General features: G+C 41.5%; 5 protein-coding genes across 9 annotated transcripts; 4 read left to right on the top strand and 1 right to left on the bottom strand.

Annotated features, from left to right (window-relative positions):
• Nucleotides 1-602: 602 nt before the first annotated feature.
• Nucleotides 603-6563, top strand: LOC116604106. The gene is made up of 6 exons (XM_032366001.2): nucleotides 603-776; nucleotides 1370-1403; nucleotides 1842-2043; nucleotides 2298-2583; nucleotides 3223-3346; nucleotides 4293-6563. The coding sequence occupies exons 1-6, from the start codon at nucleotides 747-749 to the stop codon at nucleotides 4565-4567; spliced, it is 951 nt and encodes a 316-aa protein (XP_032221892.2). The 5' UTR covers nucleotides 603-746; the 3' UTR covers nucleotides 4568-6563.
• Nucleotides 6564-6950: 387 nt separating this feature from the next.
• LOC5520983 (testis-specific serine/threonine-protein kinase 3) lies at nucleotides 6951-12198 on the top strand. 3 transcript variants are annotated; one of them, XM_032366049.2, is made up of 7 exons: nucleotides 6951-7048; nucleotides 7189-7294; nucleotides 7476-7551; nucleotides 7634-7776; nucleotides 7866-7913; nucleotides 8004-8529; nucleotides 11896-12198. In XM_032366049.2, exons 1-7 carry the CDS (start codon nucleotides 7026-7028, stop codon nucleotides 11991-11993), a joined length of 1020 nt encoding a protein of 339 aa, XP_032221940.1. In that variant the 5' UTR covers nucleotides 6951-7025; the 3' UTR covers nucleotides 11994-12198. The 3 variants fall into 3 exon arrangements, 1 of the variants encoding a protein (XP_032221940.1); XR_004290924.2 differs by lacking the exons at nucleotides 6951-7048; nucleotides 7189-7294; nucleotides 7476-7551; ... (1 more) ...; nucleotides 7866-7913; nucleotides 8004-8529 and adding exons at nucleotides 9249-10028; nucleotides 10214-10276; XR_007311898.1 differs by lacking the exons at nucleotides 6951-7048; nucleotides 7189-7294; nucleotides 7476-7551; ... (1 more) ...; nucleotides 7866-7913; nucleotides 8004-8529 and adding exons at nucleotides 9249-10028; nucleotides 10214-10276 and having other exon boundaries at nucleotides 11487-12198.
• On the bottom strand, nucleotides 11771-15395 carry LOC5520982 (5-methyltetrahydropteroyltriglutamate--homocysteine methyltransferase). Its single transcript, XM_032366048.2, has 4 exons — nucleotides 14773-15395; nucleotides 13855-13992; nucleotides 12931-13077; nucleotides 11771-12581 (listed from the first exon to the last, which is right to left on the bottom strand). Exons 1-4 carry the CDS (start codon nucleotides 15340-15342, stop codon nucleotides 12381-12383), a joined length of 1056 nt encoding a protein of 351 aa, XP_032221939.1. The 5' UTR covers nucleotides 15343-15395; the 3' UTR covers nucleotides 11771-12380.
• A 116-nt stretch (nucleotides 15396-15511) lies between these two features.
• On the top strand, nucleotides 15512-18557 carry LOC116604121. 3 transcript variants are annotated; one of them, XM_032366050.2, is made up of 5 exons: nucleotides 15512-16092; nucleotides 16216-16278; nucleotides 16464-16607; nucleotides 16965-17187; nucleotides 17355-18557. In XM_032366050.2, the coding sequence occupies exons 1-4, from the start codon at nucleotides 15641-15643 to the stop codon at nucleotides 16966-16968; spliced, it is 663 nt and encodes a 220-aa protein (XP_032221941.1). In that variant the 5' UTR covers nucleotides 15512-15640; the 3' UTR covers nucleotides 16969-17187; nucleotides 17355-18557. The 3 variants fall into 3 exon arrangements, with proteins under 3 accessions (XP_032221941.1, XP_048584883.1, XP_048584884.1); XM_048728927.1 differs by lacking the exon at nucleotides 15512-16092 and having other exon boundaries at nucleotides 16211-16278; XM_048728926.1 differs by lacking the exons at nucleotides 16965-17187; nucleotides 17355-18557 and having other exon boundaries at nucleotides 16464-16885.
• Nucleotides 18558-18765: 208 nt separating this feature from the next.
• LOC5521073 (proton-coupled folate transporter) lies at nucleotides 18766-25581 on the top strand. The gene is made up of 7 exons (XM_048728925.1): nucleotides 18766-18899; nucleotides 20156-20387; nucleotides 20857-21169; nucleotides 22093-22638; nucleotides 23015-23098; nucleotides 23619-23778; nucleotides 24486-25581. Exons 2-7 carry the CDS (start codon nucleotides 20169-20171, stop codon nucleotides 24511-24513), a joined length of 1350 nt encoding a protein of 449 aa, XP_048584882.1. The 5' UTR covers nucleotides 18766-18899; nucleotides 20156-20168; the 3' UTR covers nucleotides 24514-25581.
• Nucleotides 25582-25713: the final 132 nt, after the last annotated feature.

The raw sequence follows: 25713 nt of genomic DNA, 5'->3' as shown, positions 1-25713 counted from the left end.
TTTTTTGCTAAGGTAAAATTTTTTGCGGTATGGCATGAAATTTTATTCTTGACCCCCCTAAACTCCCCCCACAATAAAATGAACGCCATTCAAAAATGAAAATGGACTTTTCCAAAATAAATTTGAACCTAACACTAACATTGAACTTCAAACTAGTGTTAGCTTCAGTCCCCTGTGGGGGGAGGGGGGGGGGGCAAGCGTAGGGGGCAGTGTTGGGGTTCATGCTAGAGCAATTTTTAAAATAAAAATCTAAGTCAAGCCTTTGTAAAATACAACAATAAAAATTACATTGACAAAAAAGAAATCGATTAAATTTTTTTTAATAAGTAAGCCCGCCGGTTGGCGACACCACAGGGTGCCCAGTTTAGCGGTTTAAATAAATTTGACAGTTGTTTTCGAGCTTTTTGCCGTAGCAAAAAAAAAAAAAAAAAACAAAAAAAGACATGATGAAAAAGACATGAATAACGGCTGTTGTCGCTAGCTAAACGCCTAAAACGCCTACAAAGCCGCGGGCTTCGAAACCTCAGACCAAAGATATATACGAACAAGACTTCTCAAAACAACAATTTAAACTTTATTCAAACCTCTGACGTGAGCTTCCTGTGGCGACACATTACAAAAAGCCCACGCCAGCACAGAAAACAAGAGTTACTGTGAGTTACTGTGGAGAATCCCACGTAAGGGGAAACTTTTTGAGAAAAAGAAAAGGCGAAAGCTATTCCCTCCTACAGACAAACTCGCAAAAGATGGTGTTCCTTATCATGTTTTACGTACAGGTGAGTTCTTTATAGTAAAAAAATTCAGAGACAATTTTAACTTCCAAGGGTGATGGAGGAGGGTCACAGCTTCCACGGGTGACAGTTAGCCAAAAAAAAAATACTCATATACATAATCAAATGAAAAACGAGAAAAGTAAAAGCATATAAAATAAAAAATAAGTTTTAGCTAGTAAAAAATTAATCGATCAAATCGATCGAGGGATCGATATGACGGAATACCACGCAAACTGTATGAAAACCCAATAAAGACAACATAACTTATAGGTGGATAATCTACAGATTATTTCCGGCTGCGACACAGGCTATAGGTGTATGGGTGAACGAATATCTCTCGCTAAGTTTGCTGTAGATTAATCTAAAAAAACGCAATGAATAATTTAGCACAACAATGAAAAATAGCTTTTATAGATTTTAGAAAAGATTCTTATTCGAAAATGATAATAATAAGGATCATTTCTGTGTATGCAATCATTTTTTTTCTCTAAGTTCATATCTAAAAACAATGTGTGTTCTTTGAGTAGAAAATATAATCTTCTGCCAATAGATAAATATTTAGTAAACACTAAATATTTAATTTGATCTTTCAACAGATGTTATTTTTCGAGCCTTCAGTTGGAGTAAAAGGTGAGGTGTTGCTTAGCAACAGAAAAACTGACGTGAAGCACAGAATTTTTAAACCAGTATCAAGCGTAAAGGAGAGGGGGGGCCGTGAGGTGACCGAGCGCAAAGAAGAATGGGAGGGAGAGAGAGAGAGAGAGGGGGGAGAGAGAGAGAGAGAGAGAGAGAGAGAGAGAGAGAGAGAGAGAGAGAGAGAGAGAGAGAGAGAGAGAGAGAGAGAGAGAGAGAGAGAGATCAAAGAGATACAGAGAGAGAGGCAGGGAGGGGGGGGGGGGTGGTTCTCATTGTCCCTACCCACAGGGGGCGCGGGCCCTACTCTCATTATGGCCCCTAATCCTATAAAGTATTTTCAAATTAACGGCAGCAGAAGAACACATGAACAAATAGTTAAAAATAGAAATAACTGAAGCAAGTTTGCTGTCATTTCTGATTGTGATCAAACAGGTAAACCGAAACCTGTGGCCCTCTACCCATTGAACGCTCTCCACGAGACTCGTGACATCAGCGACAATGAGCTTCCGCCTGGGATAGCGTCTAACGTCACACTTGGCAAGGGGCCTGATGGGAGAATGGGCGGGTCGTATTATTTTAAGGGGACGTCCAGTAGCTACATCGAGATCCCTTACCACGAGAAGCTGAATACGAGGTAAAAAAAAAGCACATATACATTAGTTAAAATTGCAGGGACGCACAGAACAGCAGGAGCAATTTTGAAGCATTTGCATACCAGCGTGCACTTGCATTTTGCTAGTGTTGTTCTTATTTGGGTTTCTCCAAAGCCTAATATTGGCCTAGAAAATATCCACTTAATGTGGGTCAATTATCCGTGATGCGATCTACGCTCATAAAGAAAAAAAAAATAGATTAACGAATAAATAGTAGAAATTTTTGTGATTGCAGGTATTCCATGAGTGCATTGGCTATATTTAAGTCCGAAGCCATTGGTCCCATCATCAACTACTGTAGAAACCGCTTCACCTTTCATATCTGGGCTATAATTGGTTCAACTGTACTCGGTAGAATCAATAAAAGCGCTACCCCCTCTACTTTGCCTTATCAAATGGGCGTCTGGTATTCCGTGGCATTCGTGTACGATTACGAAACGGGGACACAAAGGCTGTATCTGAACGGGGTGAAAGCGGCCGAGGGTACTCCTGGGAAGCAAGAACTTGGAACAAACCGCGAGGTGAGTGCAGCGTCGTAGCCAGGATTTTTAACAGCAGGGGGCCCAAAAGGGACTTTCAAGGAATTTTCTCCTGTATTTTAGATAATGCCTCATACATTTACTGTATTTTTGGCTACTAAAAAAGGGGGGCCGGGCCCCCTAGGCCACCCCCCTGGGATCGCCCTTGGAGTGATTCTTAGCGGTGACACAGGCAGCCCAAGGCTATAATTTGTCGTTTTTCTGGATGGAATGACTTAAATACTTAGTGGGTTTGAGGCCCGCTACGAGTTTGTTTCTAAATAAAAAGAAAAAAAAATACGCCATCTCGGTATTACAAGGTATTTCATTATATTTTTCACAAATTATTTGCTATTATTTTAAAGATTATTATTACATCTTACTAGATAAATTTACATTGGCAAACTGAAATGTAAAAAGACAAGTAAAAAAAATGCTTATGCTTCTTCTGATAGGTTTATCACAGAAAATCACCAATACAATTTTTTAAGCGAAGCTAATTTAACAAATCGAACTCTTTAAAAATGAGCGGTCACGAAACCTTGCGAAAGCCAATCATATTTCCATCTCGTTCTCAAATAATATATTATCACACCATCAATTAATCATTATTCTGCCATATTTATTTATCGATTTTTATAGATACGTATGGGGGCCGTAGTCCATGACCCTAGATACTTCCGTGGGTACATCACGTGTCTTCAGATCTACGATCAGGCTCTCTCCCAGGAGGAAATCAAACAAGTCATGCACGCGTGTACACAAGGTAAGGGGGGACACCTCACAACAATCTACAAGTCATGCACGCGTGTACGCAAGGTAAGGGGGGACACCTCACAGCAATCTACAAATCATGCACTGTGTACGCAAGGTAAGGGGGGACACCTCACAGCAATCTACAAGTCATACACGCGTGAACACAAGGTAAGGGGGGACACTTCACAGCAATCTACAAGTCATGCATGCGTGTACGCAAGGTAAGGGGGGACACCTCACAGCAATCAACAAGTCATGCACGCGTGTACGCAAGGTAAGGGGGGACACCTCACAGCAATCTACAAGTCATACACGCGTGTACACAAGGTAAGGGGGACACCTCACAGCAATCTACAAGTCATGCAAGCGTGTACACAAGGTAAGGGGGGGGGCACCTCACAGCAATCAACAAGTCATGCACGCGTGTACACAAGGTAAGGGGGGACATCTCACAGCAATCAACAAGTCATGCACGCGTGTACACAAGGTAAGGGGGGACATCTCACAGCAATCAACAAGTCATGCACGCGTGTACACAAGGTAAGGGGGACACCTCACAGCAATCAACAAGTCATGCAGGCGTGTACACAAGGTAAGGGGGGGACACCTCACAGCAATCTACTAGTCATGCACGCGAGTACACAAGGTAAGGGGGGACACCTCACAGCAATCTACCAGTCATGCACGCGTGTACACAAGGTAAGGGGGGCACCTCACAGCAATCTACAAGTCATGCACGCGTGTACGCAAGGTAAGGGGGGACACCTTACAGTAATCTACAAGTCATGCACGCGTGTACACAAGGTAAGGGGGGACACCTTACAACAATCTACAAGTCATACACGCGTGTACACAAGGGAAGGGGGGACACCTCACCGCAGTCAACTATTTACTTTAGCCCTGTATTAATTAATGCAAAACTAGTATTAACGTATTCTGTTGAATCCTCGTTCCAGTTCCCCAAATCAAGGACACGTTATTTGAACTAAAGCCCGGTTACTATTTCGAGAATCACGTGTTCTATGAAGAATCCTTCGTGCCCTTCCCCACACACTGCGTGGGTTACTGCCTCATTGCCGGTAAAATATGCAAGTCGGTGAATTATAACAAGGCTCAAGCCGACGGATTGTGCCAGCTCAACAACGCCACAGCCTCGGAAAATGCAAAGAAGATGTCGCCGAACGACAAGGCCTGGGAATATTACGAGCTAGTTGCACTTACGGTAGTGTAGAATGACTCCTGACTCGGCTAGACAGCCCTCACCCCTCCTCTCTGAACAGACTGCGCTGTACACGAGACAACAGAGACCTTACGCATGGACGACGGCGACGGCACCAAGAACGGCGCTCGTGCATATTCAAAAACGACCGTTGTCGTTTGCTGACGGCGCGCATAAAACGTAAAAATAGGAAAATGGCGATCGCGGACGACAACGCCGTTTTTTTTAGCAATTCGTGAGTCCGCGCGCCGTTCTTGATGCCGTCATCGACGTCTTTGCGTTAGGTCCCTATTATGAAACTAGTCGAGTTTTAAATTCAACTGAGCCCCTAGGCCTATCCACTAAGGACGCAAAAATACAGTGCAAGCGTCGTTTCCAAATGAACCGCTTTGAATAACTGCGAAACCATGAATGGATTCATCAATTTTTGTACTGTATGATTCCAAGTTCAAGGGCATTTTTACTGACATGCGCATCAAGTCTGCTTCAAACCGAGGCTTTATACATGCGTCCTTAGTCCGTCGGTCCAGCGGGTATTAGTGGAAGAAGCCCAAATATAAGGAAGACTAAAAGGCCATATTTTCGTCTAAGAATTAAACGTCGTTGTTGATAATCCAATAAGAGGGATGTATCAATTAGCAAAGAGGATAAGGGGTGGTACAGGGTAGTTCACCAAAATTAGTTGTAGAGAATAGATGGGGAATTAGGCTAACACATCACGCGCTGTTGTAAATATAAAAACTAGTTTAGTAGTTACAGGCCCCTCTTGGCTCTAAAAATTGATAATACTAGTACCAGCTTATTTCAAAATCAGCCAATCAGACCTTACAGGGTCGTAGCAGGAGGTGGGGCACTGGGGGCACGTGCCCTCCCAATATTAGAAAATATGTATAAGGAAATGACCAGTACGGGAATGGCTGTACCCCCCCCCCCCCCCCAGGGGGGGGGGGGAGCGTGGCCCTCCACCCACAATATTTCGAGGCTTATTATCAGGAATAATATGTACCAAGGCGGCTGTCAAGTACCAGAAGGGCTGCCCCTTCTACTTTATTGCACACCGTTTGGTTCACATGCGAGATAGGGCGCCAGTAGGGGCAGGGTTTTCCGTACCTTCCGTGTAGGGAAATAGGATACTAGGGACAATTTTACCCATGTGAACGCATTATGTGGAGATAGCCTTACCTAGGGGAGCTAAGATTGGGTTGTTGATCAATCTGGCTTGATAGTGACCACCCTAAAAGTTTGCCCACCCTCTGCCAGGGATAGTGAAAAAGTTCAAGTAAACTGGTGGTATCCCTGTCCTTACTGGGTGTGCGCCCATAGGGGTAGGGGTAGAGGCACCGTATTCCCATGTTAACGTGGTCTTATATTGACCAGTAGGTGACTTGCACGAAGAGATCACGTGACTTTATTGGTGTAACCTCGCCCGACTTTTGGCGCTTAGGAATAAGCCAGAAAGTTTCTTTGTCCAGAAGGGCTTATTTCCATTTGTGTGCTTATTTTGACAGTGAGTTTGCCACTCGAAATGTCGCGTGATTCGTAGATGAAACATGTTTTAAACGGGCAATTGCACAATTGTAAATACCATTAGACGGTGAAGGTGTTGTTAGCGAGTGCAGGCTACCAAAATAAGGAAAGTTGATAAGGGACCGATTTTATTTCATATCTGAGGGGAGGTAAACAGACCAGCTACCTGGTTCGATTTTCTCTCTTTGGCTTGCTACCTACCTGTCAGATATCAAATGATCCGTCCCTAAACCAATGGTCGGGGTGGGAGGGGGGCGGATATAAGTATGGGCTAGCGCTCTCCAAGGCTCTCCCTCAATTTTCAAATATTTGGCTATATATAAGAAAATCCAGGGAGATGACAATGAATCCGGCTCCCTTTACTTGAAACCCTTGCTTCGCCCTCCCCCGCACAACCCTGGATCTGTCCCTGATGGGTAAATGTATGTACCAAGTTCTTTAAAAATTCTGGAAGATCGAGAATAAAATATTTGCACTTCAATTTCTGTCGTGATTCATTTGATTATGTCATCTAATGTTAAAAATAGAGAAATCCTATCATATATATGTTAGATTTTTTTAATGTTTCTGGCTTAGACATGCCTTCCATTGTTTTGGAAATAATCAAAATAGATTTTACATTAACGGGACCAAAGGTAGGACTACTTTATTAATTCTTTGGCTATTTCATCGTTCAATCATACTCACGACGGATTAGACCCTGCATGTAGTCTAGTTCTTTGACAGGCCGACACCTTTTGCGCGCGAGAATTCCTTAGCTTTCTCTCTCGCGCGCACCTTTTCCCGCCATGTTAACGCGACGCACACGCGCGTTTGGCCGTTATTTCGTCACAGGTAAAAGTGGCGTGTACAAATAGATTTTCACACTTCTTGCTGAAACTTCGGTAAGGCAAGACGTACAAACTTTGCTACTGCGAAAAGAAACGAAAAATAAGCTAGAACAATGTCCGAAAGTCATAAGAATACGTGAGTATCGCGCATAGTGGTCTTGAGAGTAGTCTTTCTTCTTTTTTAAGTGAAGTAAAATGATAAAACACGATTAAACGATGTACTGAAAACTCTATTCTTGAAGATGGTATATTCATATGGTATGATCTACCCTTTAGTCGCAAGCGGACTCGAAGAGAAAGTGGCGAATCTCTTCGTCCGCCAAATAAGAAGGTCAAACAGCCACCCGGCACGTCCGCAAACTGCCCGCTAAACGAGACGAGGGTAAAGACATGTTCATTATTTTGTTAAACTTTCGCCGTCTGTAGAATAAAGAGATGACTATATAGATAAATGGACCTATGATTATAAGATCAGGATTTATTAAGAATGACATTTAAAAAACACTTCACTTCTCCCCCCCCCCAATTCTTAAAGATTATTATTTATTGTGTGCTCAAACTAGGTCCCATCCCCTGCACTAGAAGTGACCGTCTCCACGGCAGCGTCGCTTCCTAGGCAAAGAAAGCGAAGGGCGTGCCGTAAGTAAATCCGTATTTTTCACTCTCTTTGAATAGTCGAAAACGCGCATCATTAGCTGATTTCAGCTAATATGTCCTTTAGCCATCGATGTTGCCATCACGGATGAAGAGCTTCGCCGGGAGTATTGTCTCGGTGCTGAGCTAGGACAGGGTGGTTACGGGAAGGTGGTCAGGGCCGACAAGATTGTACGATGGAGACGGTTCAAGCGACCAAAGACAGTTCCGGTAAGCTTGAGGAATAATTTGATGTGAATGGGGCTTTTGTTGGATGCACTTTTTGTTGGGAAAACTGAATTCAAGTGCTTTTTTCATAGGTCGCCATCAAATATATGCCAGACGACGCTTACGTCGCCATGTCCAGAGTATGTCTTGACATCATATACCTTACCTTACTTAGAAAGCATCAATTGTTTTTGTGGCCATGTCACTTATCCCGTTTTTTGTCGTAACAGTTCAAGGACCGCATCATTCCAACTGAAGTCCACTATCTGCGCAAATGCCATCACGTGAACATCATAGAGCTCCTTGCACACTACATCATGCTTGACAACGAACAGACCTCACGTCACGTGATAGTGATGGAACGGCCTGCGCACTGCCTCGATCTGTTTAGCTTCCTCGAGATTCAGCCACGAGGACGCGTGAAGGAGAAGGGCGCCAGGAAGATCTTCCGTGACGTGATGAGAGGGGTTAAATACTTGGACCAGAGGGGGATCTTGCACAATGACATCAAACCAGAGAACATCCTGCTGGAGGTTGAGCCCGCGGACAAAACCTCTACAAGGCCACGGTGTAGCGAGAGGGAGTCAGCAACTTTTCCCGCCATTGCTGGCCCATCAGTAGAACACGCGTCCGCCAGTGGAGGATCCAGTACCCAGTGTGCTTTTGCAAATAAACCTAAAGTCATTCGCGCCAAACTCCTTGACTTTGGGTTCGCTACCGGTCGCAACGCAGACCCGAAAGTATCCAAGTTTAGAGGTTAGCTCAGATTTGGTATATTTCTAGTGGTGACGCGCGCTTACAATTTTTAAAAACAAAGTGTTGTTTATAAACTTATTCCGGTGAACTTTAGAATAGAGGGATTGAAACAGCCCCTAGACTAGAACAGGGAATCCTCTATTTCTATCAGCAGAGCTGACCCAAAGGGAGTTTGATTTATTGTAGGCCACACTGTTAGTTTCAGGGAGTTATTTTTACTCCACTCAGAGAGTAAAAACTACTCTTTGCGATGGAGTACTTTTAAAGGAGTAATTTGAACTCCTTTATTGGAGTAAAAACTACTCCACCGAGGAGTAATTTTTTTTGTTTACTCCCTTAACGGAGTAAGTTTTACTCTGCTGAGAATTAGTATCGAATGTTTATTAGAAAAAGAGTAATTTTCACTCTTGTTGGTCAAATAATGGAGTAAAAAGTACTCTTTTCTGGGAGTAATTTTAGCAGAGTAAAAGCTACTCCAACTATCTGAAGTGAAAAGAGTTATTTTTACTCCAGATGGTCAAGAAATGGAGTAAAAAAGTACTCCTTTGAGGGGGTAGGTTTTGAAGAGTAAAAACTACTCCAGCCATCTCGTGTTGAAAGAGTAGTTTTTACTCCAACTGTATCTTTTTAGAGCAGTAACAAATCACTCCAAATATATAAAATAAAGAGAGTTGTTATTTTACTCTGAATTAGCTGAATTTAAGAAGGAAAACGATAGTCTTTATTATATAAGATAAAAGATAAAAATAATAATTTATCGTATTTATTGGTATTGAGACAAAAAACTCTACCCTGTGCCTAGGAGTTTCCTAAGATTTCCTAAGTTCGATCAAAACAACAAAATATGATTAAACTTCCTAAAAATTCCTAGGATTTCCTAGTATAAGCAGTAGACCAGAAAATTGAAATAATTTGGATAAGAAAATCTTAGGAAGAAGATTTGAAGTTCTACAATTTAGGAACTCTTAGGAAATTCTTAGGAAATCCTTAAAGAACATTTTCAATACAAAAACAGGCCTCGCCATACTTGCATATATTGTCAGCTATACTACAACAATAAGAAATGTAATCAAAGACAGGCTTGGACTCGAACATGAGTTTTATGTGGTGTACTTTCAAAATTCGCTCAGAATAATTAGTACTGCATTTAAAAGAAAGATAGGTAGGGTGATAATTGTATAAAATTCTTAGATCCGATTTGAACATTATAAAATAATATATATTGTTTCTAATAGAAATGCTACTTGAGATTATATAAAAAAAAAGAAGTCCCGCTTTGCAGATAGAAGACGGCTCACCAGGGCCCGTAAAACCAAAATGTACCGGGCGTCCCTCGCTTTAGTGGCCGAGAGGGGCTTGGGCCCAAGGCGCAAAATCATAACGGTCGAACGAAAGCCATTATCATAACCTCCAAACAGATAGCCGTTTATTCCTGTTATTTCTACGCGTAATCCACCTTTTTTGAGGATTTGATGGCAAAACATGGATTGAAATTAAAGGTTAGTGTGTAATTGGCTTTATAATGTGATAGGTTCAATACTAAATGTGATTTTTGCGACCAACTTCAGCATCGAATTATCGTTCGTGAGCGGATTTCTCGAACTAGACTGATATGTTTTGTGATTCTTTGTTATCTTCCAAAGCAATACTACCTTCTTATGTGTTTCTCTTATTATCTTCGCAGGACATTATGATAGAGATAGTAAAATGTGCTCGAGTTGAAAGCCAGAAAAGAAAGAAGTTTGAGGTATAAGGAATGTATCAATGCGTAAATCGCAAGGAACGAATAAAAACTTTGTAAACTTTTAAGTTTAAAAGTTATTCACTAATCACTGTACTTACATCTAAAGCGCCTATGCTTTATAAACTGTTACTTTAAGCACAAAATTGAATAACTTATCTTAGTAAAAACCTAGTAATCAGTCTTGCACCTAAAATTTGTCCAGATATTTATTTTGAATATATAATGTTACTGTAGTTGGTTTTTGTCCGTATATTTTGATCACAGTAAACCATGCATATGAAGAACCTAGTTATCTTTTCAAGCTAGCCTACCAGGTTCAAATTTAAATGGTGCATATAGAGGCATTAGGCTTCTAGCTTCTTATCTGAATATACAAAGATGGAGGAGGAGGCAGTTCTTTTGGAAAACCGTAATGACGCCAAAAAGGGTAATGTTCAAAAGCTGTTAAAGTTGTTATAGAAAAATAATATTGTGTTATGTTTGTTTCAGCTTTGTTATGTTGGGACACTTGTTAGTAATTTTGTCCTGGATACCTTATGTCAAATGACAATTATTTTTCAAACATTTTTTTCAACTTATATTTTTGTTATTTTTTAAACAAAATTGTTTAATTAAATGATTTGTCAAATTCATAATAACGTCTTTTCCTTGGTGTTTCTAAATTACTCTACTTTCTCCAGTATTAACCCCTGAAGTAGGTGGAGTTTAAACGGCCATTTTGTAAAAACAGGGGGGAGGGGGTTGAAATCATCCCTTTAGTTACCCAATTAGTAGGGGGAAATAACAAAATAGGGAGTAAAAATTGACTCCCATTTTGAGGGTGAATTGTACTCTTTTAATGGAGTAACTACAAGCAACCTAGTAAATTACTCCACTTAGCTACTCCCTAAAGTGGGTAAAATCTACTCCCCTGAGAGAGTAGGAAAAAAAGGAGTAAAAAATAACTCCATTTTGAGGGTAAATTGTACTCCTTTCATGGAGTAATAGCAAGCAACCTAGTAAATCACTCCCTTTAGTTACTCCCCTACAGGGGTAAAATCTACTCCCTTGAGAGAGTAGAAAAAAGGGAGTAAAAAATTACTCCAAAAAGGGAGTCATTTTGTACCTCGTTTTTTTTACTCCCCTTTTGGAGTTAAAACTACTCTCTGAAACTAACAGTGCATTTATAAAAAACGATAGTGCCTTGGTACTCAAAGGCAATCTGTCTTGACAGGTACAATGCAATACTGTCCGCCCGAGTACGACTCACTCCTCACGTACTACCGCCGCGAGGCGAATGTGTGGGCTCTGGGCTGCACTCTATACGAAATGCTTACGGGCCGTGTGGCGTACAGAGGGCCCAGGCAAGCAGCTAACCAACCCCTTCAAATCCCCAAGTTCCTTTCAATGGGTAATTGCTATACTTGAGAAGCTGCTTCTAAGGGGCATGGGGTATCGTGTAATTTAGAAGGTGTTCGATAACGAATGCCTCTACGCAGACGTCGTTAGCAGTCATTATGAGATTACGATTATATTTTACGTTTAGAAGTAGTTTGCAGCGTTACTCTACTCTTTCTATAAGCTTGCCTCCCCCAAGCTTCGCTGACAAAATACTGATACATAATTTTGTTTTCTTTTTCAAGACGCGTCTGAGCTTCTTCAGAAGCTACTCGAGAAAGCGGCGTTTTGGCGGATGAGCCTGGAGAGCATCTCGCAGGATCCGTGGCTCACAAGGGGCTAGACAATGGGCTTCGACTCTAGTGCCATAGAATTCACTAAACAGATCTAGCTGAAGCAAGGCTGAAGTTTAGGAAATGTGAGACTCTTCTAAAGGGTCTAGATATTCTAATGTAATAACATCCTAGAAAAGCCAGAGTAAGTAGAGGAAGAGTCTTCCTCTATCAACTCTGGTAAGAGAGTGTTTCATAAATCTGTAATATCTAAAATGTACTTTGTTTATTATATTTTTTTAATTGTTCCTCTTGTTTTCTTTTATTGTCGTTGGATGTATTTTCGATTGAATTTGGTAAATAAAAATGGTTTAGATGGTTATTTCAAGATTTTAAACATTACGTGCCTTTCAATATAAAATAAAAACAACAACAAAGCTGTGGCTGACAAGGGCGCTTTAAGGAACTGCCTGCGCCGCCTGTACCATGACTGACAGCTTCTCGAGAGCCTGTTTCTCAGACAGGAATCCGAGCCCGCAGTCAGGAGCAACTATCAACCGGTCAGCAGGTAAGACTGTCAACACTTCTTCTAAGCGCTGCTTGACTTGTTGAACGGTCTCGATTTGGCTGGATGCAATCTTTAAAACCCCTAGGACCACCTAGAGTAAAATACATAGATTAATCATAATCTCAAGAGGGAGGGCTTTGGTGGTCATGGCATGATCCTCACCCCTCCCCCCTCGATTCTTACTCTGGGTTGCCCTTAGGCTACGAAGAATTGAAAATCTAGGTAAAATGAGTCACAAGAGGAGGGGGAAAAGGATACAAAAAACAATAAAAAAAACTGAGGGGCACAGCCACGCCTTTACAGGTCATTTCCTTATAAGTTTAGTAAAAATTAAGGGGGGACTTCAGGCAATGGCTCTGACCCCACATTTTATTAATTCCATGAGGACTAAATAACAGATTTAGTCCAATTTTCAGAGAGTAAAAAATGGCTCCACAAACCTTTGATTGTTTAAACTTGTGGAAAAGCTCTAAATCATTATGTCTGTGAGCATCCTCAATAGAAATGTGGTCGAATCCTGATGAGTCTAGCTTGCTTGCAATCTTCAGGTATGCATCAGGATCAGCTTTAATATAGTCTTGCTGGTCCTATCAAAGATGAATTACAGGGGTATAAGAATAAGCTCTTATCTCTTGAAGAGGGCCTTCTTTGTTCAGAGATATATGCCCCCCAGCATATTCAGATTCTTATTCTACTTATTTGTGACATTTTTTTCTTTTTTTTTTTTGTAATTTGATTATCTTAGAAGAAGTCATTCAAAGGAATTGAACTCCAGTCTAAGTTTTGTCATATAGCCCTATCCTAGCTCCTACTCAGTCTTAACCTTGAAAATGCTACGCACTTAGAGTGGTTGTCTGGGGCACCCGCTCCTCAAACCCCACCCCCCCTTCCTGTCTCACTCTACAGACGTTTGTATGAAAATGACACATAATATAGGGGCAGTGGAGATAATAATTATGATAATGATGATGATAATGACAATAACACAGGTTTCCAGCACACCGGCACCAGACTCTTTAAGAGCATTTAGAAAAATCACAGCCATAATTTGATAATAAAAATAATAATAATGATGATGATATTAATAATAATATTGATAGTGATAGTGATAATGATAGTAACAACACTAACAAAAACAACAACAATAATGATGATTATTATTATTATAATAACAACAAAAGCAACAACAACGCATTGCAATAAAAATTTAAATGGAATGGTTGAAATAGAATATCAAAGCATTTTTAAGCAATTAACCCCCCCCCCCCTCCCCTCATTTTATCAGCACCTGCTCTTTGGTATATAGTGTTCAGAGATCAGGATGGTCGCTGGAGACATTCTACCCCATAGTGACCTAGCTTTACCAAATACAGCGGGTATCCGCAACAAATGTGAATGCATCTTGTGACGTCATCGGGAACTCCTGAGAAACATTTGGACAGGTGTTCAATCCCATGATGCAGGGCTGCATCTGGAAATCTCACAAGCACTGGTGCATCAACCTACAAAAGATGAATTGAAGGACCTGTAGGCGGCTTGTTAAAACTTCTTTATACCACGTTTTTGGAATTAACTTGTTATAAAAATTAGTGTCTACGAGTTGCAAGTCTTTTTTCATTATTCATGTCTTTGGGCAGCTAATAGATAATGAATGAATAAATAATCATTATTCACTTTTGCAACTGGATTACAGTCACTGTCAAATTTATTTCAAATTTTCATGTAAAGAAAATGCTAGTGGATAACTTTAAATTTAATTTCTTCCATCACACCCCTGTCAACTCTCCCGCATTTGGTGGGAGTCTCAAGATTTTGGACCTCTTCTCCCGCTTTTCTGCCTGGAGCACCAAATCTCCTGCTTTTAGCGATTTTTATCGCTTAAGAAAAATCCTTCTATAGAAAATCTACATTTTGCCTATTTTTTTTTTTTTTTTTTGTAGCGCCACTTTTTGAAAACAAGCATGTGTGATCTATATTCTGCACAAGGGCCCCCTGAACAACAAACGTCTGATGATTAACTCAATAACAGCTGGAAAGCCATTTACCTGCTTTAGCTTGCAAGCCCCTTTGAGGGTATACCCCACCCCTCCCCCCAAAAAGTATACCCCACCCCTCCCCCCAAAAAAATTATCAAGCCCCAAGATTTTCTGAGGTTGACAGATAAGGAAGTACCACCACCCTAATGATGAAACACCTTGCTCCCCCTAGTTGAGAATTCTCTTTAAATTATTTTCCCCTTTCCCAGATCGGTATTCCTGTGTGGCGTGTGGCGACTTATATACCTGAATGTACTTGCAACCTGCCGCAGCCAGAGCTAGAATTTCTTGATTCAGTAATCCAGCTAGTAATGACCCTAACTTCTCATCGTCATGATAAAAATCGTCGGCGATTGAGTTGATAATGGTCATAGGACCTGGGAGAGTTGCTTTAACTGGACGTTCGGTCATCGCTTGAGCGGCTTTCCATTCGGATGCCATCCAGCCGTGACCTTTCAATCTAATATCGCTTGTGATGGTTGGGAGGTCAGCAACCCAAGCACCGCCACGGGAGCTTTTTGTTGTCAAATTTTCGAAATCAATACCATCAAGATGTCGGCAGAAATAATGGACATAATTCTCCCGCCGCATTTCTCCGTCTGTAACTATATCCACTCCAATACTGCATTGCAGTGTGATAGCTTCACTTGTTGCTTTTTCTACCAATGCCTCTCTCTCGGCGATGTCTTGAGCGGCGTAAGAATTATAATCCTTGATGTAATTTTGGGTTCGAAACCAATCTGGGGTTTGCAGGTATTTTGGCTTAGGAAAGCTACCAATAACAGTAGTAGTTAGTGGCATCTCGGCATCGAGCATCGACCTCCACGTATGCAAAACGACTGCGCATGCTCAGATCTTTGACATGTGGCGCGCCCGCGCAATTTCGGCGGGAAAGTGTTTCAAAAGATAACAAATAGGTTTATCCCGTTTACGAGGCAACTTTGGCGGAAGTACTGACAACCAATCGCTGGGATAAGAAAATTACTGCATGGATAAGGTTCACACTTACTGAAAAGAAAGATTATAATATTACCTGGATTTGTTTTGGTTTACCTTTTTACATCTTTATTTACAAAAAAAGTTTTTTTAAATTTGAAAGTCACTCGTCGTGGTTATGTCGTTCGCGGGATGGCTGTGGGGTTTGTTTATGTTGTTGCTACTGTGTCTTTGTTGCTCGGGGAAACCCACAGAAGATGTTAAATCTTGCGAAAAAGGAGGAAAAACGAGAACAGAAAAGGAGCAATGCTCGGATGCATCGTCACTTCGACGTGTAGGCCGTGAAACATCGAGAGTAGCTGATATACTGGAAGATTGCTGGCTTTGTTTACACCACAGAAATGAAGTCACCCACCAAGACAAACGTTGCTCTTGTCCTTTGTTCTGGGGACACGGTGGTGGTCTCGCTAAAAGTAAAATCCCTACAAAGCTTTATGTGGTTTTTGATGGTGTAGGACGCAGGATCTCCTGTCATAAGCCGGGAACCAACTGGTACAATCTGTGCAGGAGAAGGCAGACGAAAACTTCCGTGACCACGAATTGTATCACTCGAGTGACGCACGACGGAAGGCAAGTTTACTTTTCGTAAAAAAAGTAATCAACTATCAAACCAAAACCACAGCACAACATACTTTTGGGTTGCACTGATTATGTAAAATATTGGAGTAATAATGCATGCAATTCCATCCACAGAGAGCAGCATGTGATGACAGAAATGTCAAAATGTCAACCAGTCCAAAGAGTTCAATCAGCAAGGTACATGTATATCTTGTGCAAACAAAACAACATATATTATTAACAAGCTGGGGTGTCTCGAAGTCATGCTTTATGGACAAATAAACGCCTTTGATGCAAGTATATTACACATGGCTGTGTAAATTGATTTTAATTGTGACATAACAAAAAAGATGTTATTATAATATGTATTTTGCTGTTTACAGATATTGGAGACTACCCGTTCGCCTGTGCTTTGCTTGTGCGACTCATTGCAAAATCCCTCCCAAGATCCCCTTACCTCATTTAATAACTATTGATAAGAAACCCCCTGGAACCCCTCTCCTGGAATGCCCTGATGACCCCCGTCGGTGAGGCCAGAAAAAAAGACCGAGGAAATGTAGCTTTAAATACCGAACAATGGGAGCAGATAATGACTAGCTTATATCAAAATAAAGATAATTATCCAGATTCTTCCATCACCCAAGGGTAGAGTGGGGAATGATGGTAGGGATTGGCAGGAGGGTACGAAGCAAATAATGCCACACACCCTCCCCTTTGCATTGATCTGTCATTTCTCCTTTTTGAGTCCATTGAGGAAACAATCTGTAAAGTAACAAAAGAACTGTAAGAAAATGGGCTATTGTAATATTGATTCACATTGTACAACTGTCTTTATCCTCCCCCTCCCCCCAATTTTTTTTTATTATAATTATTTTTATCATCAGATGAGACATTTGACGAACAAGTAGGAAAATTCCAAATTGCATTGTTTCGGCACTATGATGCTGAGTCAGCACCACTCTATGACCCAGCAACCATGAGAGACTTTGCCGAAAAGAATGCCCCAGGGCTATATTCAACAATTCTAAACAGCATAACCAGATGCAAGCATTCAGCCCTCCAAGAGCAGCGCACTGTTACTCTGTTACACACGTTGGCTTACTTTAGGTATGTTATACTGTTAGTGATTCCATGACTGAAAATACCAGTAATATTCCATTACAGTATGGCATTAAATGTACTCTCTAAACAAATGAATTTTGATTTTTCAAATACATTTGAGGGCAGTGTTAGTATTCATTTTATTTAAATGTCTAGCATATTCTTGTTTTCAGGTCTCAGAAAACTAGTAGATTACAGAAGGATCTTGGTTTGTACCTCCACCTGCATGGACTGTCAAGATCTGCCCTCAACAGTGGCCTTCTGACTAGATTTGGATGTGCACCAAGAACAATAGCCTCATACAATAAAGCTAAAAAAAAAACTATCCAGAACTGCTCACCTAACTCAATTAACTCCAAAGCACTCCCATTATCATACAAGGACTTGAAACAATCCTCTTTGTCATGTTTGCCAGATCCAAATAACTGTTGTGATAATCAAAACTGCACAGTAAATAGAATTGATACTGAAATACAGTATTAAGACTAACTTGGACAGCTATGTCCATTCCACACCACCTCCATCCTGGAGAAAGTGAAGACACTTTCCGATGCCTTAAATAAGAGTATTATCAGCCCAACGAAAATGACAGATCCAGCCAGTATATCAGATCAGCCCAATATACCAGACATTGTCGATGAAATTAATACTTCCTCAAGTAAACCTGCAGAATATTACTATTCAGATGAGTGGAATGAGCATGTTGATGAAGTACTGTCTAGTTTTGCAGTACCACAGCCTTCAACTCAGACAAGCCAATCTCAACCTGTAGCACATTCTCAACCACAACCACTGTCTCAACAACAGCCACAAGTAACAAGAGCTACTACATCAACCACTGTAACCCAACCTAATTCTCAAATTAGCATAAATGTTGCAAGTCTCAAACTTGGGTCATCTACATTTTGGTTTCTTCCACCAAACATTTCTCAAGCAACTTTATTTGGTAGAAATGGTTCTAGTGCATGTACATTTATTTCCCTATTAATGGCCAATGAGTTTACAACTTCTAATTACCGTGACAGTTATCGATTGGACAGCAATTCCCCCCTAAGTACTCCATGGATATCTTTACATGTCACAGCTATTGCAAGGGGGAACCAAACGTACAATACCACGACGAAAGGAAATGTAGAAGCTGCCTCAGTGTAGACTCAGTGTAGAAGCTGCCAAAAGCCATTTAGCTCCACTACTTGGTTCCCCGAGTGGATCAGCTATACTAGAGGATAAATCAGCTATAATAGAGGATAGATTCTTCGAGGCAAACGGCATTACGAGTTTACGAAAATTTGTACATAATAAAACAAATCCGAGCACAATTATCCACCCTTTGAGTCACATTGATACTCTAAGTCAATAAAGTGGGGTCTTATTCCGAAATAATTATTGAGTTCTGAGGGAATCTTGGCAGTATTTGGCTGGATTATCCACCAGGAGTCCGCCATCTTTGTTGAATCTAAAATTCCAACCTAAAGTATGCGCAGTCGTTTTGCATACGTGAAGCATCGACCAAGCTGTACAGCCTGTTTCTTTTTCGCGCCGCGCTCCTGTGTGCCCGATCTCCGCGACGCCCTGGTTCCCGAGGATGGCAATATACACAAAGCGTGACAGCGGTTGTGTGACCGTGCCAGTTGACATTCGACACTCAATGTAAATAAAGCCGGTTCCATTACATACTTATACACGACGTTTGTGCTCTAATATCTCAAGGTGTCTAGGTATGAGAAATGCTATATAACAACAATTCATAACAACGTAATTGTGAGAAATCAGCTATCCTACATAATGCTGGTGTTAGGGTTAATTGTCTACTTTATCTCTATCTATGCATTCGAAGTGAGATCAAACGGGTTCTGTTTTCTTGTGAGTCGATGATCTTGTTTATCACAACTTCCAAAAGCAGACATCATTCTATTACACAAACAGAAGTCCGGATTAATATGCCTGCTTGAGTACATTCAAACTCGTAAAATATCTTGGCTGATCTTCTCGTCAGCTTACGTAACTCGGCTCTTGACATAGGCGCTTAGTATAAATAATTATATATTTCAGGTTACCAGCCCTTTTCAGAAAAAAAAGATTACAATTTACTAAATACTAACTTTAATTTTTTTATCAGTGCGTCTCTGTAGGAACAGTAGGTAAAGTAGCTTTTAATTAGAGATTGCACTCCCACAAAACCTCAATCCACACCCCTCCCCTCAAGAGTATTTTTATTTAGAATGAGGTGATTGTTTAATTTTTGGATCAAACCCTTGGGAAAGTAATGTATCCAAAACAGTTGTGTGGTTAGGGAAGTGCGCACATTCCCCAGGGCACATCCCTTGAATGTCAAGACAGGCTCGTACCCCAATTGGTTAAAGGGAGGGAGGGGGGGGGGGGTGCAGTCATAGATATTATATGGGAAAAGCATAGTATTTGACAATCATACAAAAAGAAATGATCCACTTTTTGTCAGCTGAGGAGGTTGTGCATGCAGTGTTCTCTCAACAGAAATATATTGATTAAAGTGGTTTCCATGTGTTATATGCCTGCTTGAAAACTCTTTTTGCTAACTTTTCATGCATTAGCCCTTTATCCTTTGCTCTGATGAAGATTAAAGCTTGAAGGGTCATTGCAGCTATTATGTCTTCACTTTTTAATCATGTGTTGCACATGCTTTTATCTGCATATATTAATTACAAGCTTTCTTTTGAATTGACGGAGGGTCGTGGGCTGGGGACAGGGTGGGTGGTGAAAAAAAGGGTGAATTTCAGGTTCTAGTACATAGCTGTAGCAAGCATGAGGCAAGTGAGGCACTTACCTTGGTAAAATTTTGCTGTTTAGTGTTTCACTATTGAAAAAAAATGAGATAAAACACCTGCTTTTGTTGGATTAATCATCTAGTAGCAAGCTTTGTTTTGGTAAAATTTTACTTCTGGTAACAGGCTGGAAGTATGATGCCTAATCCAAATTTTTTTGCATTTTGATATAGGTTGTGCCACATTATGCCTTCACAAGTGACATGGCGGAGCTTTCTTTCAGTTGAGCCAGTACTGCTTTTGTACTCCTATTCCTTTTTCATGAGCATGCCTCTGCAAAGACAGTATGCATACTTTCGTTACAGCCAAGCCACAGGGTTCCCATATGATCTGAAAGAAGAGAAAAACATGTGCAGAGGTGGGGGAGAGATCAGAAATGCAACATTTGTGAGGCTTGAAAATGAGGTTAGTCCAGGGGTCTCAACAATGTCCCCTTAAACTATTAATTAGACAAAGCATACATAATTTTTTTTTCAGGGCCGTAGAAGGGGGTGGGACACTGGGGGCAACAATGTTGACAATGTTAAGATCCTACTATAAGATCGATTTTTAAATTGATAAAGAAAAGAAGTTAGAACAAATTCATTGGGGGCATGTGCCCCCCAATATTTTTAAAGATTATAAGGAAATGACCAGTAGGGCCATTCTGTGGCCCTGAATATTATCTTACTCTCTCTGTATTGTGCCCCCCAATCTTACATGGCTAGCTATTCTTCTGTTTTTTTAAAGAAAGGTTGATGTGTGGGTGTGATACAGATAAGGGGAGTGTGACTCAAGGGATTACTCGGTATCATTCCAAGCATGGAATGTGGCATGTTTCCTGAGCCTGCCTTGGCTGCTATCAGTCTATTTATTATTATAACATTCATTTAAGGTGCAAGAGCATGCCTCGCAATTCGACACCAGCAGTGTTATGTGCCAAGCCCTCCCGGCCTTAATAATGGGCCTTCTCATAGGTCCATGGACTGACAGTGGTGGACGCAAGCTGGCGTTAATGGTCCCGGTGCTTGGTTCTATTCTAGAATCACTTCTTACAATCTGTGTGATGCATTTCTCATGGCCTCTATATGTGATATATGCTGGGAAAGCACTGAATGGCCTGACTGGCTTTTTTAGTGCTCTCTTTCAGGTATCCATGTCATATATTGCAGATATCAGTGATCCATCACAGATAGCTTTTCGACTTGGTGAGTATGACAATGCACCCCCCCCCCCCTTTACATTACCCAGTAAGGATAAATAGATAAAAAGTTTAATTGCAGTTCAGATCAACCCTATTGTTATAGTCAAAGTGGTTATTGAGTAAACACACCCCCTCGGCCTCTATCAAGAACCCAGGAGCATATCCAGAGAGGTTGGGAGGGGAAACAGGTGCATGTCCAGAGAGGGGGAGGGTCAGGGTGCACGTCCAGAGAGGGGGAGGGTCAGGGTGCATGTCCAGAGAGGGGGGGGTCAGGGTGCATGTCCAGAGAGGGGGAGGGTCAGGGTGCATGTCCAGAGAGGGGGGGTCAGGGTGCATGTCCAGAGAGTGGGTGGGTCAGGGTGCGTGTCCAGAGAGGGGGAGGGTCAGGGTGCATGTCCAGAGAGGGAGAGGGTCAGGGTGCATGTCCAGAGAGGGGGAGGGTCAGGGTGCATGTCCAGAGAGGTAGAGGGTCAGGGTGCATGTCCAGAGAGTGGGAGGGTCAGGGTGCATGTCCAGAGAGGTAGAGGGTCAGGGTGCATGTCCAGAGAGTGGGAGGGTCAGGGTGCATGTCCAGAGAGGTAGAGGGTCAGGGTGCATGTCCAGAGAGTGGGAGGGTCAGGGTGCATGTCCAGAGAAAGGGAGAGTGTCAGGGTGCATGTCCAGAGAGGGAGAGGGTCAGGGTGCATGTCTAGAGAGGGAGAGGGTCAGGGTGCATGTCCAGAGAGGGGGAGGGTCAGGGTGCATGTCCAGAGAGGGGGAGGGTCAGGGTGCATGTCCAGAGGGGGGAGGGTGGGGTGAAGGGTCCAAGGGGTATCAAATTAATTTTCAGACGTTAGGGCGGCTAAAAATCAGGCCACCAAGAACCAAAATAGCGATGCGCTGATGCCTGATGAGCGATGCCTGATGAGCTCCTTCCTTATTTCACAGCGGTTATGCAATTCCTTATATTTGGCGGTGGTTTTATTAGCCAGTTGCTAAGCGGAGTTGTTCTTAGCAAATTCGGCTTCGTCTCGCCGATGAAGAGCGTCCTTCTTAGCTCTACCATAGCGTTTCTCTACCTTACACTCGCCGTTCCCGAATCACTACCTGAGAGCAAGCGATCCAAAACGCCTCTATTCACCACAGACTGTCTTCGGCGCGTGTCGGACGTCTTCCGTAAATCCCACGGCGGGAACCACCGCAATGTGCTGGTGCTTCTGGCCGTTGATTCTGTCTTTGCGATGATAACAATGGGAGGAAATGGCGCTGTGGCGATGTTCTTGATGAGAGATCCTCTTTGCTTCACGCCCACTTTCCTAGGGTACTTTGTAGCATCTAAGTTCCTGGTTGAAGGGCTTGGAGGAGTTCTTTTGATGGCGGTATTCAAGCGGCTTTTTACTGAAGCAAACGTGCTAAGAATTTGTATGGCGTGTTCTGCGTTATCATTGGTCGTCCTTGCAAATACACACAGCACAGTAATGATATTCACTGTTGGTAGGTGAATAGAAAGCTGTTAATATCCTAATCATCGTCCTTATCTTCCTTATCCTCAATATCATCACGATCATGATCATCATCATCATCTTTCATAAATGCTTTTGGGCATACCAAGGGAGGGCTATTGTTTTAGAAAACATTATATAGGACGACAGAGGAAGTTTAAAATGGGAATCTTCGGAATTTAGTGTTTAGAGGATTTAGGGAGATGAGGTTTAACCCCTCCTCTTGGGCTGCCAAGGGAAAGTGTTATGTGCAAATTGGTGTGTATTCTATCAAGAGTTTCTGTCAAATCCTTTCAGCGAAAAGCTACATCCGCCCCTGTGGGATATCCAATCAAAGTGCGCGTACCATCGTTGTTTGTTTGTTTCAGTTCCACTTATCAGCGCGCTGAGTGGTCCTTTGCTGCCCTCTGTGAAAGGAATGATGTCCAAGATGGTTCCAACAGAGGAACAAGGTATCAGAGCACGCCTCATAATATGGCCAGTGCGGAACATTACCAAATCTGGTAATGTACCGCACTGATGACTTCTATATTTTCGACAGTAAATTAAAGGATAAGCCATCCCTGAATTTTGAAATTGTTGCTCGGACATGTTGTATTCTATTGCGTGGGAAAATAGCCATGGTCTAGCGATCACGTGCAATGGGTGGGCGGAGCTAGAGCTGAAGCACGCTGTCAATCATGAATAATAAGGCATTGTGGGTAAAATCTAAAGTCTTCTAAATTAGTCAGAGAGCCTGGATTATTCTTGCGGACACTGTAGCATGAATTAAATTTCAGAACGATTCAAGGCACTTAAATGTACATGACATTCGCATAGATTGTATTGCTGCACTAAAACAGTCGACACACAGTCGGATACTAAGCCTTAGGGCAAGTGCTTGCAACGAACCCCACTTACCCGAGGAGTCAGGGTTTATTTAGGACCCCTTAGCGTCACATTTGCCTAATATGTACGTTACCTTTGCTTTAGGCTCGTTGTTCACTGGGGTGTCAGCGGTTGAAACCTTAGCAAGGATATTTGGCGCAGCCGTAGTTAACGCTATCTACGTCCGCTCGATCGACGTAGGCATGCCTGGGATTGCCTTCTGGGCCTGTGCGGTAGCCCTTCTTATACCAGTGGCACTGATCAGGTATATAAAAGATATCATTATGATAAATTAGTCAGGGAGAGGTAGGGGAGGTGTGGTAGGCGCGCAGCCAGAGAGTGCGCACTTCTTTATCAAATCTGGCAACAATATGTCGCGCGATTCAGGTATACATTAGTAACCCGCAACCCCTCTCACCCTTACAGAATCACAGGCGTATAGGGCCTCTCACCTCTGCTGAAACGTGTTCCATTCCCGGTCGAGACATATATATGTTCTTTCTGTTTCTCGGTCCTAAATTTGACTTGCTGAACGTATGTGAGCTTACTAGAAGTTAGTATTCCTCGGCTCCAGGATTGGTTATTCTCAATGCGTATTAGCATTTTAATTTTTTTGGCGCTTAAAATAGATTTGAGCTAGCTATGCTCTCTGGATATCCTGTGGGATGTCTTGGTCTGTTGGGTATTTATAAAGATGAAAAAGGAAAAATAACAAAATACGCCAACGTTTTGGACCTTGATTTCAGTTCTTCTTCTTGACTGTTTTAATTTTTTTATATATCATCAGGGTTATAAATGTGAAGCGCTTAGAACAAGGTTGATACCACTATATACTTTTTTGTTGTATATATTTGTTATTATATCTATAAATCTAACATGTAATTCCCTCTCTGGTCTAACATGTGCTTTTGGTGGCCTAAAATTTGCTGCAGATATGTTGAGCTAATATGCAATTCTTCTGTCTTTAAATAGCTTTTTGCAGAAGCCAAAGGAAGAATAAGTGAGTATGGCAGGAAGCTAACAAAACATCGAAGAAGTTTGGCAGGCCGCTGTGACGATGTTACATTAACGAAATTGTATAGAAAATCGTTAGAAAACTACTGACCTCGCGATGCTTTCTTTAACTTTGCAGTTTAAAATTGAGTCCTGTGTGATGGTCTAGGAGAAATCGGGATATGCAAATTTTCCTCAAAATTATTGATTCAAAATAAGGTTGCACTCGGAGAATCTGTGTCGTAACCCGCAGTATTTCATGGGTATCAAATAAATTTAAAGGTTTAAAAAGCTTTAGCAATATTGTTTATGTACCTATAAACTATTGTTTACGTACCTATAAACGTTCCATTGCGTTCAGGATTCAGCCAAAATAACGAGTAAAGGTAACCCATGATACTGAGTAAAAGTGGTACTCAATTTATTGAGTTAGCTTAACTCAAGACGAAGTACTCAATTAAGTAACGATAACTCGAAGTATTGAGTAACACTGGTACTCATTTATTTGAGTTAGCTTTACTCATATATGGGTAACTAAAGTCTCCTAACTGAGTAGCGGTAACTCAAAATATTTCCTGACCATATGGTAATCGTTTTTTTAGTTATTTTAACCCAAATATGGGTAACATAAGATTCTCAGTCGGGCAAAGGTGGATACCCTTCGAGACACTGAAAGCGTTAAGGTGCTCAAAGTAGTCTAAGTCTCTGATCGACAGCGCAAATAAATACTATTTTACAGATATCAACAAGGCATACACTGGTTCATAGCTATGTATGAATCTGACATTAGCTAAAGACTTATTAACGTAGCTTTTCCTAGTATTCCCCGCAAAGAGGACACGAGACAAGGATTTTGAATTCTACGTGGATAAAACTATACGAACTCGGCTGTGAATAGCTGTTATACCCCCTAAATCTTTGGAAAAACTGGCCGCTTTATAATGTCGCTTTGTACAAAATACAGTGTCTGACTGACAAATGTATGTGGGAAAACATTGAAAAAATGATTATGCTTAAAAGAGGTTCGCGAGACTAGTAGTAAAGAGAAAACTTCGCAAACACGTCAGCATTCCTTCAAAAATAAAGAAATTAATTTCTAACTGAAGACTAATACACTAAAGCACACTTCTTACTTTTTGCCAAGCTTGGTTAAAAAGGGGTGTCAATGTATCTTAATTCTTCCAAAATAACTTGAAAAGTTGTACAT

The sequence above is a fragment of the Nematostella vectensis genome, chromosome 6 (assembly GCF_932526225.1).
Source record: "Nematostella vectensis chromosome 6, jaNemVect1.1, whole genome shotgun sequence".
NCBI classification, from domain to species: domain Eukaryota; kingdom Metazoa; phylum Cnidaria; class Anthozoa; order Actiniaria; family Edwardsiidae; genus Nematostella; species Nematostella vectensis.
Note: the sequence above shows the minus strand (reverse complement) of the source record. Positions and strands in the feature narration are given on the sequence as shown.

Bases quoted from the DNA above. Each gene is read 5' to 3' on its own strand.
- LOC116604106 (XM_032366001.2), top strand. From the start codon at position 747: ATGGTGTTCCTTATCATGTTTTACGTACAG. The intron at 2,584-3,222 runs GTGAGTGCAGCG...CGATTTTTATAG, and splicing joins AACTTGGAACAAACCGCGAG to ATACGTATGGGGGCCGTAGT. The intron at 3,347-4,292 runs GTAAGGGGGGAC...TCCTCGTTCCAG, and splicing joins CATGCACGCGTGTACACAAG to TTCCCCAAATCAAGGACACG.
- LOC5520983 (XM_032366049.2), top strand. From the start codon at position 7,026: ATGTCCGAAAGTCATAAGAATAC. The intron at 7,295-7,475 runs GTAAAGACATGT...TGCTCAAACTAG, and splicing joins GCCCGCTAAACGAGACGAGG to GTCCCATCCCCTGCACTAGA. The intron at 7,777-7,865 runs GTAAGCTTGAGG...CTTTTTTCATAG, and splicing joins AGCGACCAAAGACAGTTCCG to GTCGCCATCAAATATATGCC.
- LOC5520982 (XM_032366048.2), bottom strand. From the start codon at position 15,342: ATGCTCGATGCCGAGATGCCACTAACTACTACTGTTATTGGTAGCTTT. The intron at 13,078-13,854 runs GTAAAGCTAGGT...CATCTTTGATAG, and splicing joins GCGGATACCCGCTGTATTTG to GACCAGCAAGACTATATTAA. The intron at 12,582-12,930 runs GTTTGTGGAGCC...ATTTTACTCTAG, and splicing joins ACAAGTTTAAACAATCAAAG to GTGGTCCTAGGGGTTTTAAA.
- LOC116604121 (XM_032366050.2), top strand. From the start codon at position 15,641: ATGTCGTTCGCGGGATGGCTGTGGGGTTTGTTTATGTTGTTGCTACTG. The intron at 16,093-16,215 runs GCAAGTTTACTT...TTCCATCCACAG, and splicing joins CGAGTGACGCACGACGGAAG to AGAGCAGCATGTGATGACAG. The intron at 16,279-16,463 runs GTACATGTATAT...TGCTGTTTACAG, and splicing joins CAAAGAGTTCAATCAGCAAG to ATATTGGAGACTACCCGTTC.
- LOC5521073 (XM_048728925.1), top strand. From the start codon at position 20,169: ATGCCTTCACAAGTGACATGGCGGAGCTTTCTTTCAGTTGAGCCAGTA. The intron at 20,388-20,856 runs GTTAGTCCAGGG...CATTCATTTAAG, and splicing joins TTGTGAGGCTTGAAAATGAG to GTGCAAGAGCATGCCTCGCA. The intron at 22,639-23,014 runs GTAGGTGAATAG...TGTTTGTTTCAG, and splicing joins AGTAATGATATTCACTGTTG to TTCCACTTATCAGCGCGCTG.